At 45.2% G+C, this 13,379-nt stretch overlaps 1 protein-coding gene across 2 annotated transcripts; it reads left to right on the top strand.

Moving 5' to 3' along the window:
• Window positions 1-3,293: 3,293 nt before the first annotated feature.
• Window positions 3,294-13,043, top strand: WBP2 (WW domain binding protein 2). Of its 2 annotated transcripts, XM_073310292.2 has the most exons (8): window positions 3,296-3,493; window positions 5,326-5,434; window positions 5,967-6,102; window positions 7,476-7,568; window positions 7,911-8,048; window positions 8,306-8,428; window positions 10,098-10,174; window positions 10,750-13,043. In XM_073310292.2, exons 1-8 carry the CDS (start codon window positions 3,435-3,437, stop codon window positions 10,801-10,803), a joined length of 789 nt encoding a protein of 262 aa, XP_073166393.1. In that variant the 5' UTR covers window positions 3,296-3,434; the 3' UTR covers window positions 10,804-13,043. The 2 variants fall into 2 exon arrangements, with proteins under 2 accessions (XP_073166394.1, XP_073166393.1); XM_073310293.2 differs by lacking the exon at window positions 10,098-10,174 and having other exon boundaries at window positions 3,294-3,493.
• The last annotated feature ends 336 nt before the right edge of the window (window positions 13,044-13,379 follow it).

The following is a 13,379-nucleotide window of genomic DNA, read 5'->3' as shown; positions in this document are numbered from 1 at the left end:
GTGCTATATAAAAGGGAAGCCTTATTATATTACCCTCCCCGTGGATGGAAGAAAATGCTGATGTAAGACTTCAGAACCACTCCATAAGCAGCCACTAGGGTAGTGCAGAATGCAATGCATGGCAGGAAGCTATTGACATGGGCCCTTCTCAGCCCTGTGATAAGCAGTTGCAACTTCCATTGTGGCTGGTATACCTGCTTACCTCCATGCCTGAACTTGGCCTATTCTTGGCAGGCCAAGAATTCTATGGCAGGTTGGAGAGGATGAGTTCCAAGGTCAACCATGAAACCAGTGCCCTGCCCAACAGTGAATAACGCTATCCACTAGGCCCCACAAATAATTGGTATGTCCATGAAATGAAACAGTAGGATTTTTAAAGAGAACCTGCTATAAATGCTCTTCCACATTTGCCTGCAATAACTTGTGAAAGTAGCTTTAATAAAAGACAGCCGTTGAGCTGATTCATTTTATCACAGCTATACAATTTGCTGCATTTTAAGATGAATATCCCCTGCCTATTCTTTCAGTCCATTAGGAAGAAAGATAAACCCTCATGTTTCAGGGCACAAACCAAACTCTAACTATCAGGGATAGGAAGAAAGTTCACCCTGTCGGCAGTTTATTCAATAACTTCCCTCTTCAAGATTCCTCTGGTGCATCTGATAGTATTTGGAGACAGGGTACTGAATTAGATGGACCACTGGCCTGATCCAGGATTAAAATCCCTATGTTCCTAACATGCATGGGGTGTAAACTGGAATGATCAGGAAATTCACACTGAACCAGGCCTGGATCTATCCTCTGCTTTTCCAAAAGCAACAGGATAAATCCAATAAGCGGCTGTTAAACAGCATTGTGCAATTCTGAGTGTCTGTTTTTTCTTGAGCAATTTTCACCTCACATAGCGATCTTTTTATTTAGGATTTTTTTAGGTATACAATTACTGTATTAAAGTGTGTGAGGAAATTGTAACAATAATATAATGCTATTAAAAATGTTAACTACCATTAAACAGTGTACAAACATCATAATATACTGGATTGTCTTTCCTTACAAAACAAAACGACTGAATTATTTGGCCATCTTGTCATTGATTGTTCTGAGTTTTTTTAATGCTGGATAAGACAATGGAGATTTGTTTCCAAGTGATGAATGGTTATCAGTAATCATCTTGCAGCAATAGGGACTGACCTCCATTTTATCCATAGTGCAAACAGGAGCTTTCTCAGCCTGCTCCACCAGTAATCTGAATTCTGACCCAGGCACCAATTAGGAATCAGAAATAGCTCTGTCTCCATTTTATCTCAGCCCTGCGCTGCTCTCTGGTAGATTCTGCCAACTACACCAAATATCACTGGTGGATTTGCAATGTGATGTACAAACAGTTCTCACTTATGGGATCATAAACTGGATATGAGCCCAGAAAAAATGAGTGTTTTTGCCATTACTGAGCCAGCTAGAAAATTTCCTTAGAAAAAAACATGGCGTGAACCACAACAAAATACATTGGTTCAAAAATAACTTGTAACTCAGATCGTGCCAAAGCGCTTTACAAACCTAAACGCTCACCCGCAAAGTGCAGCTGCTCAGCAGGGCACAAGCAACACCACAAATCATTTTAAGCAAGGAGGAGTGCTGTGTCCAAGTGAACCATTTCTTGCCAGTTCAAGAGAGCTCCAAATCTGGTCAGAAGCAAATGTTAGCAGAAGATATTTATGTTTCCAAACACTCTTAAGAACTGTCCCCAGAAAGATGAGAATAAATCTTTGGATTATCCCTACTACTATAATATAGAAAAATATAGACCCAATGGGGTTTAATAGAAAAGAGAAAATCTGAACTGCCTTTTTAGCTCAGTTCTCTGTTGAGGCTAGTGATGGTTTAAAAGCTAACAATTTGCCTCTTGTTCCCAAATTAATCCTGTGGAGAATTTGCAGTGTATAATACACCCAGTTCTAACCAGTCCTCTGCTCTTTAGTTCCACAAAACAGTCTCTCAAGTACACTGAGGCTGAGCATCTGAAAGAGGAATTTGGAAACTAATTTATTGTTTATTTAAAAAATACGCTATGCTCAAGCAATTCTATGTGTCCCTCCACTGCTCTGAGGGGAGGAACCTACTTGTTGCTGGGGAGAGTAGCAGACAAAAGAGCAAGACCCACAAAACAGATCTAATCCAACCCTCCCAAGCAACTAACTTCTTCTTTATATTGAATACTATTTCTGAGTTGTTCAGTGGCTGTTTTCTTTCCTCCCAGTTCCTTCTGCGTTGGTGCCACTTGTTTTTAATAAAAGTAGTAACAATTTATTTAAGTCTAGGATCTATGGGACTTTTCAGGCTGCAATGTTCCCAATGTGATGCAAATTTGACAATCTCAGCGTTGTGTTGGTGCAGCCTTGTGGAGTCCTGTACATCCAGGGTCAGGCATTGGTTTAATTAGATGTACTTGAATATTTGGATGCTACTGTCAAAATTGTATTGTTAAATTTAGTCACCTAAATTTGGGTTATTGCTGATTATGTACTATATGTATCTTATGACTTTTAAAACAAACTGTGTATTTGTGGATAATCTAAGCACTATACCCAGATGTACAGACACTCTTTTCTTAATCTGTATATTATATATATTTTTTAACATTAGCTTTAATAATATTTTAAGGGACAAGCATAGTGTCATGATGGAGATGTTTGTGGCCATGGTGTTGTTTGCACCAGCCTGCAGGGAGATGTCAGCACATCACAAGACGCTGACTCCTCCACGTGGGGTCCTTCTGTTCAATGAGATGGGGCGACGTGTTGACTTTTTGTGGGTCCATGACCCGAGATATTCTTGGGGCCAATGAGCAGTGGGGGTGGGACACGGGGCCATGGGCCTGCCAGAGGAGGGAGGTCCCAGCCCATTTGGATGGACAGGACTCCTACAAACTACAGGGCACTCCGCAAGGGCCGTACCCTTGAGAAGCACCTTCCCCCTAAGAGTGCAAGACCCCATGCAGCCCCACCCCATCGGCAGCCTTGGGGAACATAGCAGGCCCACTGCAGATGGGGAAGCAGAAGGCCAGCCTAAAGCCACCTGCTACAGTCCATGCCATGCTCCACGTCCCTTGGAGCAGACCATGGAGACTACATGCAATCGCCCATCGCAGAGGGAGCCATGGTAACTACAGGTCCCAGCATGCAACACTTCACCTCTAAGGGGCTCACGGGAACTACAGATCCCAGCATGCAACACTCCATCTCTAAGGGACCCCTGGGAACTAAAGCTCCCAGCATGCCACGCTCCCGCCTTCGTGCCGTGCCGCTTTGCATGCCGGGCGATTCGGTTTCCGCGCACATCCCACCCCGGTGCTCCCTCGCTGCGCAGGCGCAGTGTCTCATCCCTTGGTCCCTGTCCGGCCGCAGCGGGAGGCCCGGGACTGCGCCGCGGAGGCCATGGCGCTGAACAGGAACCACTCGGAGGGGGGCGGCGTGATCGTCAATAACAGCGAGAGGTGAGAGCCCTCCCCCCCCCACGCCAGGAAAAAGAGGCGGGGGGGCCGCTACCAGTGGGCAGCTCGAAGGGGGAGGGGCTTGGGTCACGTGGTCCTCCCCTCCCCCCCGCGCGGCTGGGTGAGACCAGGGCCCCCCCACCCTGGGAGCAAGCGCCGCGTCGCTCGACAGCCCCCTCCCCCCCCATGGCAGCCTGGCCCCCGCTAGCCCCCTGCCACGGGCCCGAGGGGTGTCACCTGTCCGCCATTTCGCGGGGGCGGCCCCGCCTGGGGATAGCTGCCCGCGTGCCCAGGATCGTCCCCCCCTTGCCCCGGTCTTTGTGCCGCAGAGGTGGGAGCTCACGGGCGGCCACGGCGACCTTTGGGCAGCACCAGGAGTGGAGGCGGGGGAGCCCCAGCTCCGCTCTCGCTCCTTGCAGAGCCTGCACCCCCTGGGACTGCTCCTGCCCGTCCTACTCTGCTGCCCCCGCCGGCAGGGCAGATTTGCTCCGGCTGTTGTGCTGTGTCCTGGGTGGATCGCGTCGTGCCAGAGGCCTGGACCCCAGGCAGCATCCATCTCCCACCGCCTCTCCACCTGGTCTCTGGGAGAACTGAGGCTCCAGTGGGAATTAGGTCTGTGTTACTCCTCTCTGCCGTTCAGCAATCTCCTGCTCCTCGAAAGTTGCTCTTTCCTTCTGCTTTTGTTGTTTTGCTCGTGGATGTTGTGCCTTTCTGACCTGGAGAGCAAGCACCCTGTTCTGCCACAGCAGGGTAGTTCACTCTTCATGGCGCCTGTCCAATACTCAGTTTTTGTGCAGATTTCTCTGCTGAGGCCTGTTCTACACATAGATTTCACTGCTTCAGTTAGGAATGGGATCTCACACAAGTATAGTTTAATCGAGGTAACCCCCTGCTAGCATGGGCACAGTTGTACCAGTATAAAGGACGTATAACTGCATCCACTCTAGGAGTTGCACTGATTTAACTTACAAGTTTCTAAATCAGAATAGCTAAATCCATCCAAAAACTGTACATTGACAAGCCCAGAAACTGCCAAAAAAGGAGCCAATTGTGGTAGTGTCTTTTGTGATAGGGACACTTGTCTACTAAGTATTGGATTGAAGTCATCAACTCACTTTATATAGGCCGGGGTAGGTAAACTTTTTGGCCTGAGGGCCATATCTGGGTATGGAAATTGTATGGTGGGCCATGAATGCTCACAAAATTGGGAGTTAGGGTGAGGGCTCCGGCTGGGGGTGTGGGTTCTGGGATGGGGCCAAAAATGAGGAACTCGAGGTGCAGGAGGGTACTCCGGGTTGGGATCGAGAGGTTCGGAGGGTGGGAGGGGGATCAGAGCAGGGGGTTGGAGAACAGGAGAGTGTCAGGGTGCAGGCTCCAGGCGGTGCTTGCCTCAAGCAGCTTCCAGAAGCAGCAGCATGTCCTCCCTCCGGCTCCTATGCGGATGTGCAGCCAGGCGGCTCTGTGCGCTACCCTGTCCGCAGGCACCTCCCCTGCAGCTCCCATTGGCTGCAGTTCCCGGCCAGTGGGAGCTGTAGGGGCAGCGCTTGGGGCGGGAGCAGCATGTGGAGCTCCCTAGCTGCCCCTACACATAGGAGCCAGAGTGGGGACATGCCACTGCTTCCTGGAGCCGCACAGAGTGGGGCAAGCCCCTGACCTCACTTCCCAGCTGGAGCGGGACAAGTCCCAGACCCCACTCCCTGGTGGGAGCTTAAGGGCTGGATTAGGCCCTGGGCCATAGTTTGCCCACCCCGATATAGGCCATTAAATTGTACACAAACTGCTCCTCTGGATCAAGTCCTAATAATGGGCCTCTTCTTTCCTTTGTTTGCTTGTAGTATTTTGATGACCTATGACCACATAGAAATTGCATTCAGTGATATGGAACACATGCCAGATGCCTTCAAAGGGACCAAGAAAGGAAGTGTCTTCTTGACTCCATTTAGAGTAAGTAGTTTTCATAATGGGATCAGAGACTTTAAATAGAGAGAAACCTTCCTGGTTCCTGAAAGTATGGTTAATCTAGCAGCCCTTGAAAATGGATGATCTTTGGACCTCAGCAGCATTATGAATGCATTGTAAATCCTTTGTCAAAAGACATAAATACTGATTAGTTCCCGCAGACAGCTATGTAGCCTGCCAGGGATCCTCAGGAGCTGAAAAGCAAATGCTTAATGCATCAGTTAAACTAATAATCATAACCATCTGGAGAGCAGCAAGCTGACTAGAAATCAGGAGGAGAGAGATCATAGCTTGTGCATGCTTCTAGAAGGCACTTCACATTATTGCCTCATAGCCTCAGCTTTCAGGCATCTTGCTGCTGTTCTCGAGATCTTGTGACCTGCAGGGCAGATGTAAAGCTCCAGACATGGGAAGCAGTTTCAGCACATTGAGCTCCATTTTCTCACAGTAAATTGTCTCTATGCTTCATGCTTGTTTTGAATGTCGCTTACTATGACTTTGCTCCTTTCCCCTGCAGGTTATCTTTGTGTCCAAGGGAAAGGATCCTATGCAGTCTTTCATGATGCCCTTTTATTTGATAAAAGATTGTGAGATTAAACAGCCTGTCTTTGGAGCAAATTATATCAAGGGGACAGTGAAAGCAGAGACAGGAGGTATGTATTTTTTGGTTACAGTAATGCTAAGATAGTTACATAGCATCAGATTCAGAGAAACATCAAGTTTATGCATTGAGCTAAACTGGGTGTTATCCAATACTATTAAAATGTATTTCTTTAAAAACTGTAACCAAAATTGTGTCTCCCTTCCCTTTCTCCCTGTCCAGTTACAATGAATTGGTCTGTTTCAGAAACTGATCTCATTTCCACTCTCTGTTCTGAATGTTCAAGTTCAATCGGCCAAATGATCTCCTTGATGAAACATCCTTAAGTGTCTCATAACAGAGAGGTCATGTCAACAAAGTTCTAAGGGATGTCAATAAGCTATGGCCTGTTGAGATAACCTCTTCAATCCCTGTCCAGATGATTCTTTGCTAAACTTCTCTGCTTCTTCCTAAATCCAGATTCACTTTCAGACAAGTAACCAGAAACAGTTGTCCATCACAAATCTCTTCTGTAGCTCAAGGAAAGGTTGTATTATTGCCACAACACGTCTTAGTAGTAAAAACAATCTTATGTCACTTTATTTTAACAGGAAACTAAATAAATGGGCATTACATGTTGTATTTCAGGCTTGAAAGGGAAGAGGCAGTCTTGAAATTGGGGAAGCTGTTTTTAAAGGGGGACTTACATACTCGAGCGAACCTGGAGAAGAGGGGGAAAGTACTTGTACAAATAAAACATATTTACCCAGTACTTCTTTTGTTCCTCCTTTCACTATTACTGGAAACCTGTAATTTAACAACCTCTCTCATATCCCCAGCTCAATTTCTTTTGCTTGCTCTGACACTGAAGTCATAATCCCGTGCTTATGACCCAACAGTCTGTGATCCTGGAAATCAGCATTGGATCAAATAGGACAAACCAGCCTGTAAGGGGGTGCACACAGTGAGAACAAACTCTGAAAACCATGTAAAAGGCAAAAGGATTTGCCTAAAATCTGTATGAGTCTTTCCCAGAGGAGTTCCCTTTTAATAGGAATGTCACTATAACACACAAGCATCTCGGGTTTAGTTCACAAAGTAATTTAATTTTCGTGTTCCGTCACTGACACTGATTCCTCTCTGATGTGGTGCTTGGACTCTTGGGCACATAACTTCATCAACCTCTGATTGATGCTCCAACTTCAGGTACCCCTTGACCTGAAACACCCATGGCCAACATGTATTTTTCTAATTAGAGCATAATTATGACGATCCTATCCTTTTACCTGCAGGCTTTTAAGGTATTTGAGACAAAGCTAAAGTGCTTTAGTGTTGCATGTGAGGGAATCTATATAGATGGACCACAACACTTGCCTCATAGCAGGGAGACTAAATAACATTTAAAAAGATTCTCCTCTTTCAACTGATTTATTTTCTCCTCTGTAGGTGGCTGGGAAGGATCCTTAACGTTCAAAATGACTTTTTCAGCTGGGGGTGCTATTGAGTTTGGACAGCGTATGCTGCAAGTGGCATCTCAAGGTACTGTAGTTTCACTTTTAACAAGGCTAAATCAGGTAATGGTAGAGGGGGAGCTGGCTTTTTTGTATGGGCTTGTTAACAAGCATGTGGTGCGTGTGTCCTCCTTAGAATAAGCTATGGCAGGATGGATTAAAATATTTTTGAATTTCAGGCAGTAGCTGGAATTAATTTGCCTTTTTTAAATCATTAATATTACTCATCTGGTCAGCTGTAGATCTGCTTGGCCTATTGTACTCGACTCTTGAGTTTGTCTGATTTACTGCTGTGAAGAGGTCGGATCTGTCCTGACCTTGATTCAGTCCTTGTGGATCTGGTAGAATCAATTTGCTTTTGTTTTCACAGCCTCTAGAGGAGAAGCTCCCAATGGAGCATATGGTTATTCCTACATGCCGAATGGAGCTTACGCCTTTGCGCCACCTGCAGCCAATGGGGTGTACGGTCCCCCTCCGCCAGGGTACCCCTACCCACCACCACCTCCTGGTGAGTCTGCAAACTGAATAAAGAAATCTTCCCAGTGACCAAATTTAAAAGCAGGTTAAGGAAGAGGGGAACGTGGATGTATGTTTGGAGCTAATGTCTGGATTGTTTTCAGGTTTGGTTCAGCGCCTTATGCAATTTAAGCAACTGAGCTTATTTAATGGTATTTGGTTTTCAGACTTGTTTTGGCTGTATATGGTCCATGGCTGGCCCAAAGGAGCTGTTCCTACAGTATTTTCATTCTCTTTCTTTCCAAGCAGAGTTTTACCCTGGTCCCCCCATGATGGATGGAGCCATGGGTTACATGCAGCCTCCACCACCTCCTTATCCTGGGCCCATGGAGCCTCCAGTCAGTGGCCCAGACCTTCCTTCCACTCCTGCAGGTGAGAAGTATGTCCCGCGGGTTAGAGCAGAACCTCTGCAGTGTTAGTAACATCAGTCACTGAGAACGAGTTGATCTACTACATTCCAGTATCATTTCTCTTCTCTCTACGATAGCCATGTAGAAATGTACAGCAAATAGTTGTCTATAGAACATAATGAATATGAGCAAAAGCATTAAAAAGGGATTCTCCTCTGAAAAGTAACATTCTAAAATTGGCATAATCAGGGTTTCATGTTCATCATCTCTTGGTGATTTCAGAGCAAACCTGCTCCATTTACAAGTTTAAATATATTTTTTTCCTAACTGCCAGTCTTACAAACTCAATTCAGTGTGATGGCCAACCTGGGGTCTTTCCAGCAAGTTCATCGTCAACAAATATTCTGCAGTTGGATCAATTCTGTTTCTGTATGAGCCGGAAGAGAATCCAGTTTGTTTTCCAATAGTGATGTTCATTCTGCAGGGCTAACAGGAGTAAAAAAAAAAACCCAGCAGTATCAAAGCTTGTATTAGTCAGTAGATCTGACTCTGATATATGTAGGAGTAGATTTGATGAGTAAGAAGGTCTCTGTGAGAACAGAACGCTTTTCAGAATACAAATGCTCTTATAAAGGAGAGCTTTCAACGGCAGCAGGTCAATAGGAATCAGTCTGACTGTCATTCGGTGAAATGGAACAATGAGTGAAGCATGGTAGAAATCCATAGAGTTAAGCAGCATTTGTTTGGCACAGCTCTAGCATTGTTTGCCACATCCCATCAGAAAGCCAGAGGACTAAGCAGAACAAACCTTGTTAATCTCAGCTGCCCAGCTTCCATCTGACCTGCCCCATACTTCCCTAATCGATGAAATTGGATGGGAGGCATATAATAGAAATGGGTCACAAAACTCAGACTTGTAGTTTCAATTAAATGAGGTTTCTCAAAGTGATTTGGGACATTTTCTCAAGTTCTTCCATGTGAAATCACTACATTCATGCAGAACAAACACTAACATCACATGAAGCGAATGCTAAATAAGTGAGATGTTTAATACTACTGGATCTCTTGTCTTTAAAGGAATTGGGGGTAGGGGAAGGGGTGAGTGTAGCACACCTCTTGAATCTGAATCCATAGCTATTCAGCTCAGGACTGTCACTTGGAAAGGTGGTGGGTCCATGGGGCTGAACACAAGACTTCAGAGTCCGGGGCAGCCGCACAATCCAGGCTGTTCTTGTGGATTAGCTTTTTCTAAGGAGTGAGTTTCCCACAGCTGCTATTAAAGCGTCATTTTTCTATTGCAAAACATCTTTGGAGCATTGCCTGTGATCGGCTGGTCTTCAAAAGCAGCTGTTAGCATTTGTTCCATGGACAGAGCAAAACCCAGATGGCATCTGCAAGCTGATGTGGCAGGATATCATAGCTCCTTCAGTGCTGAGTCCCACAGGACCTGCTGATCTCCCTGGTTTCTAACTGGGCAATACTATAGTGACTCGATTCTTCACCCTCTGCCATTTGAAGGGGTCCCACTAACTAGGTAGCTTTGTGGTGGTGTTGCCACTTTGTAGATCAGGTGGGTACAGAACTGAGGGTTGGCCTAATACCTGGTAGGCAGAAACATGCTGGGCTTTTATTTAATGATAGAAGTTCCCTGCATTGTCACCTAATCTTTAACCTGTGTTTGCTTGCAATAGCTGAAGCGAAGGCTGCAGAAGCTGCTGCCAGTGCTTATTACAGTCCAGTCAACCCTCATAATGTCTACATGCCCACAGTAAGTTTCACATAATAAACACCTGTATGTTGCATGTATGAAGGGGGGCAGAGTCACCCTAGGGGGAATGGGCCACTGGTAAATTTCACATGAAATTAGATTAAATGTTCATAATCTGGATAGGTTTCAGAGTAACAGCCGTGTTAGTCTGTATTCGCAAAAAGAAAAGGAGTACTTGTGGCACCTTAGAGACTAACCAATTTATTAGAGCATAAGCTTTCGTGAGCTACAGCTCACTTCCTCAGATGCATATCGTGGAAACTGCAGCAGGCTTTATATCATATATATATAAAGCCTGCTGCAGTTTCCACGATATGCATCTGAGGAAGTGAGCTGTAGCTCACGAAAGCTTATGCTCTAATAAATTGGTTAGTCTCTAAGGTGCCACAAGTACTCCTTTTTTTTTTTGATAATCTGGATAGTGATCATGTACGGGTAGTAGAGGGTTAAAAGCAGCAATATTGATTGTGTTAACAGCCATTGTTCCTGTTGGAGAAGCAGGGTTTGTTTGAACTAATTGATTTCCTAGCTGTGAATTTATGTTCCTTACATATTTTTCCCCTCCTCTATTTTAGGATCAGCCTCCCCCTCCTCCTTACTTCCCACCAGAGGACAAGAAGACCCAATAAGCTGAAAAGGAACCTCTCCATGATGCATTGCTTCCTTATTTTCCTTCTAGCTGAATCTTGGGGTGGGGTGTACAGCTTTAAGGAGGCATAGTCGTCCCTCGAGGCAGGTAGATACACACACACACAGTGAAGGAAGAGATTTAAAATGTTCTGGACTATCACTTGCAACCCTGAGGGTTTGTCACTCCCTGCTGTCAAATTCCTGCTTTCCCTGTGCCCAGTGATAGCTAGACTATCCATTACAGTTTCCCTTGCATCCCTTCTCCACCAGTACACTTAATATAGTCCTCTTTTGAATGAGGTGACTGTTCCAATTTTAAAGCTAACATCCCTAACACTGAAACAAGACGTGTCTTAACTCTGGAGAATTCCCTTCAGCCTGGCACATCTCATCTAGCTTTCATCTGCTCCATAATTGCATGAGGGAGGCTGCAGAGGGAGCTCTGGGCTTCAGAAGGAAACTGATACATATTGCACTTCTGTCCGGTGCTTAGGAAACTTCCCTCAGCAGGGACACCTGAAATATTGCTGTACCCCCACAAAGTGCACTGTTGCATCCTATCTTGGTTCAGTCAGGTTTTATCTTTTGAGGAAATGTTTGACTTGCCTTACAAGGCTGTGTAGTGGCACCTACGTATACCTTGGGTCTGTTGGGGCATTAGAATGTCCTGCTGTCTCTTTCCCAGTAAGACAGACACGTGGGTCTTAGATCAGTAATCCTGACCATTCCTTTTTTAGTCATTAATGCACCTTGGTTATTTTTTCCTTTCCAATAACGCAAGCTGCACTTTCTGACCAGTGATGCGTCTTACTGCTGTGATTAGACTGTTCAGTTGAGGTGGGTGTGGAAATAATTGTATAAATTCCACCCTGGAAGGATTTGGGAATTGTGTGTGTTGTTTTGACTTGGATGGGAGAGCATTTTTCCCCTTACCGGGTGGAGATGAAACATCATCATACTCTGCTTTCCTGAGGTTGTGAGGTTCCCCCTTCCACCCACCCCACACAAAATGGTTCCCAGTTGCATCCTCTTCTGCTAGTATAACTGGGAGCATGTGGGAAGGAGTCGGAGACTGATGATGACTCTGTTCTATGTTTCATTCCCTGTGGGTTACTGAAGACTGTCTTGTTGCACCCTGGAAAGACTGAGGGCCTGATTCTTCGCTCATGTTGGTTTTAACTTCATTGTAAAGTCATCAAATTCATTACTGCTCATTTTTCCAGGAGGGAGATCAGAATCTGACCCCGAGAGGGCTGCGTTTCCTAGATTTCCTTCAACAGAAGGAAACACAAGTGCTGAGATTCCTGGTCTCTGGAGTGCCGAGTTACAAAGCCAGCGTCTGTCTAGTCGCTGACAGGAGGCCCTCCTCCAACACTTCAGAACAGATTTGATTCCTGAACGTCCTGGCTTGTTTGGCATACTCAAGCTGATTTGAGCTCTGTGATGAACGGTCACATGCCAGTCTGGTCTTTCCGAGTTAGCAACAGTTGTAAATCACCTCCCATCACTATAGCAATGGCACTCCAAGCAGAAGTATGTAGAACAATGTGTTCACTTGCGGCTGGATTTAATTTTTGGAACTAGCCCTTCAGTGCTGGTTATCCAGGAGAAAGCAATGTAGCACGGCTTAAGAACATTCCTTTTTTTCATCACTGGACCGATGATTAGTACTGTTGGTTAGTGCTCCCAGAATTTAATGATAAATAACACTAATCTTGCACTTTCACATGGGCTTTTCAGCTCCATTAGAGATTCAAGCATGCTTGTTCCATAATGTCATTTTTATATCGATTTCAGTAGCAGTCACTGTCGTACTTGGAACCTCTGTGAGACTGATCAGTAACCAGCTGTGGGAGAATCCTGCAGACATATATAAATCAGATTTGTAGATTTCCTTTGGGAGAGCAGTGCACAGTTCTTCCAAGCAAGTGTGCAGAAAGATCATGTGCTAAGGAAGCTTGCTGAAGTTTACTGCATGCAACGTGCCCGAAAGACAAGGCCCACCTCCTGTTTTCTTTTAGTTTGATCTCCTGAAAGCTTTCTAGCTAACAGGTCATATTACTGCTCTTTGTGCACTGACTTTTCTAGATTTGCTGTTAAAATTGCAGTGATGTAAAGAAATAGGTATTTTAAAAAAAGTATTTATTTTGAAGTTGAATTAATATATTAATGTTTAAAAAAAGTTTGGAATGCAGTTTTTGTTTTGCTGAGACTGTGAATTAAAGATAAATTCGCTTGACGGTGTTTGTGCCTGTGCATTTGTGTGTCATGCTGGCCTCACCACAGGCATTGGGATGGAAGGATTGGCTTGCATTTAAAGCACAGGGCTGGCGGTCAGGAGACTTGGATCCTATTCCTGGCTCTACCATAAGTTTCCTGTGTGGCCTTGGGTGAGTCACTTAATCTGTCTTGACTTCAGCTTCCCTGTTTCTAAAATGGAGATGATGGGTAACATTTTCCAGAGCTCTTGAGTCCTTTAGGAGCCTACGTCTCATTCTCCTACGTTGTTTAGGTGCTATTGGTCTTTCTTGGGCCAAATTCATTCATTAAAGTACTCTGTGGTCCTTGGATGGAA

Source organism: Lepidochelys kempii, chromosome 14 (assembly GCF_965140285.1).
Source record: "Lepidochelys kempii isolate rLepKem1 chromosome 14, rLepKem1.hap1, whole genome shotgun sequence".
Taxonomy (NCBI): domain Eukaryota; kingdom Metazoa; phylum Chordata; order Testudines; family Cheloniidae; genus Lepidochelys; species Lepidochelys kempii.
Note: the sequence above shows the minus strand (reverse complement) of the source record. Positions and strands in the feature narration are given on the sequence as shown.

Excerpts from the sequence above, each read along its gene's own strand:
- WBP2 (XM_073310292.2), top strand. The coding sequence starts at position 3,435 with ATGGCGCTGAACAGGAACCACTCGGAGGGGGGCGGCGTGATCGTCAAT. Across the intron at positions 6,103-7,475 it reads AGTGAAAGCAGAGACAGGAG|GTGGCTGGGAAGGATCCTTA; the intron begins GTATGTATTTTT and ends TCTCCTCTGTAG. Across the intron at positions 8,429-10,097 it reads CCTTCCTTCCACTCCTGCAG|CTGAAGCGAAGGCTGCAGAA; the intron begins GTGAGAAGTATG and ends TGCTTGCAATAG.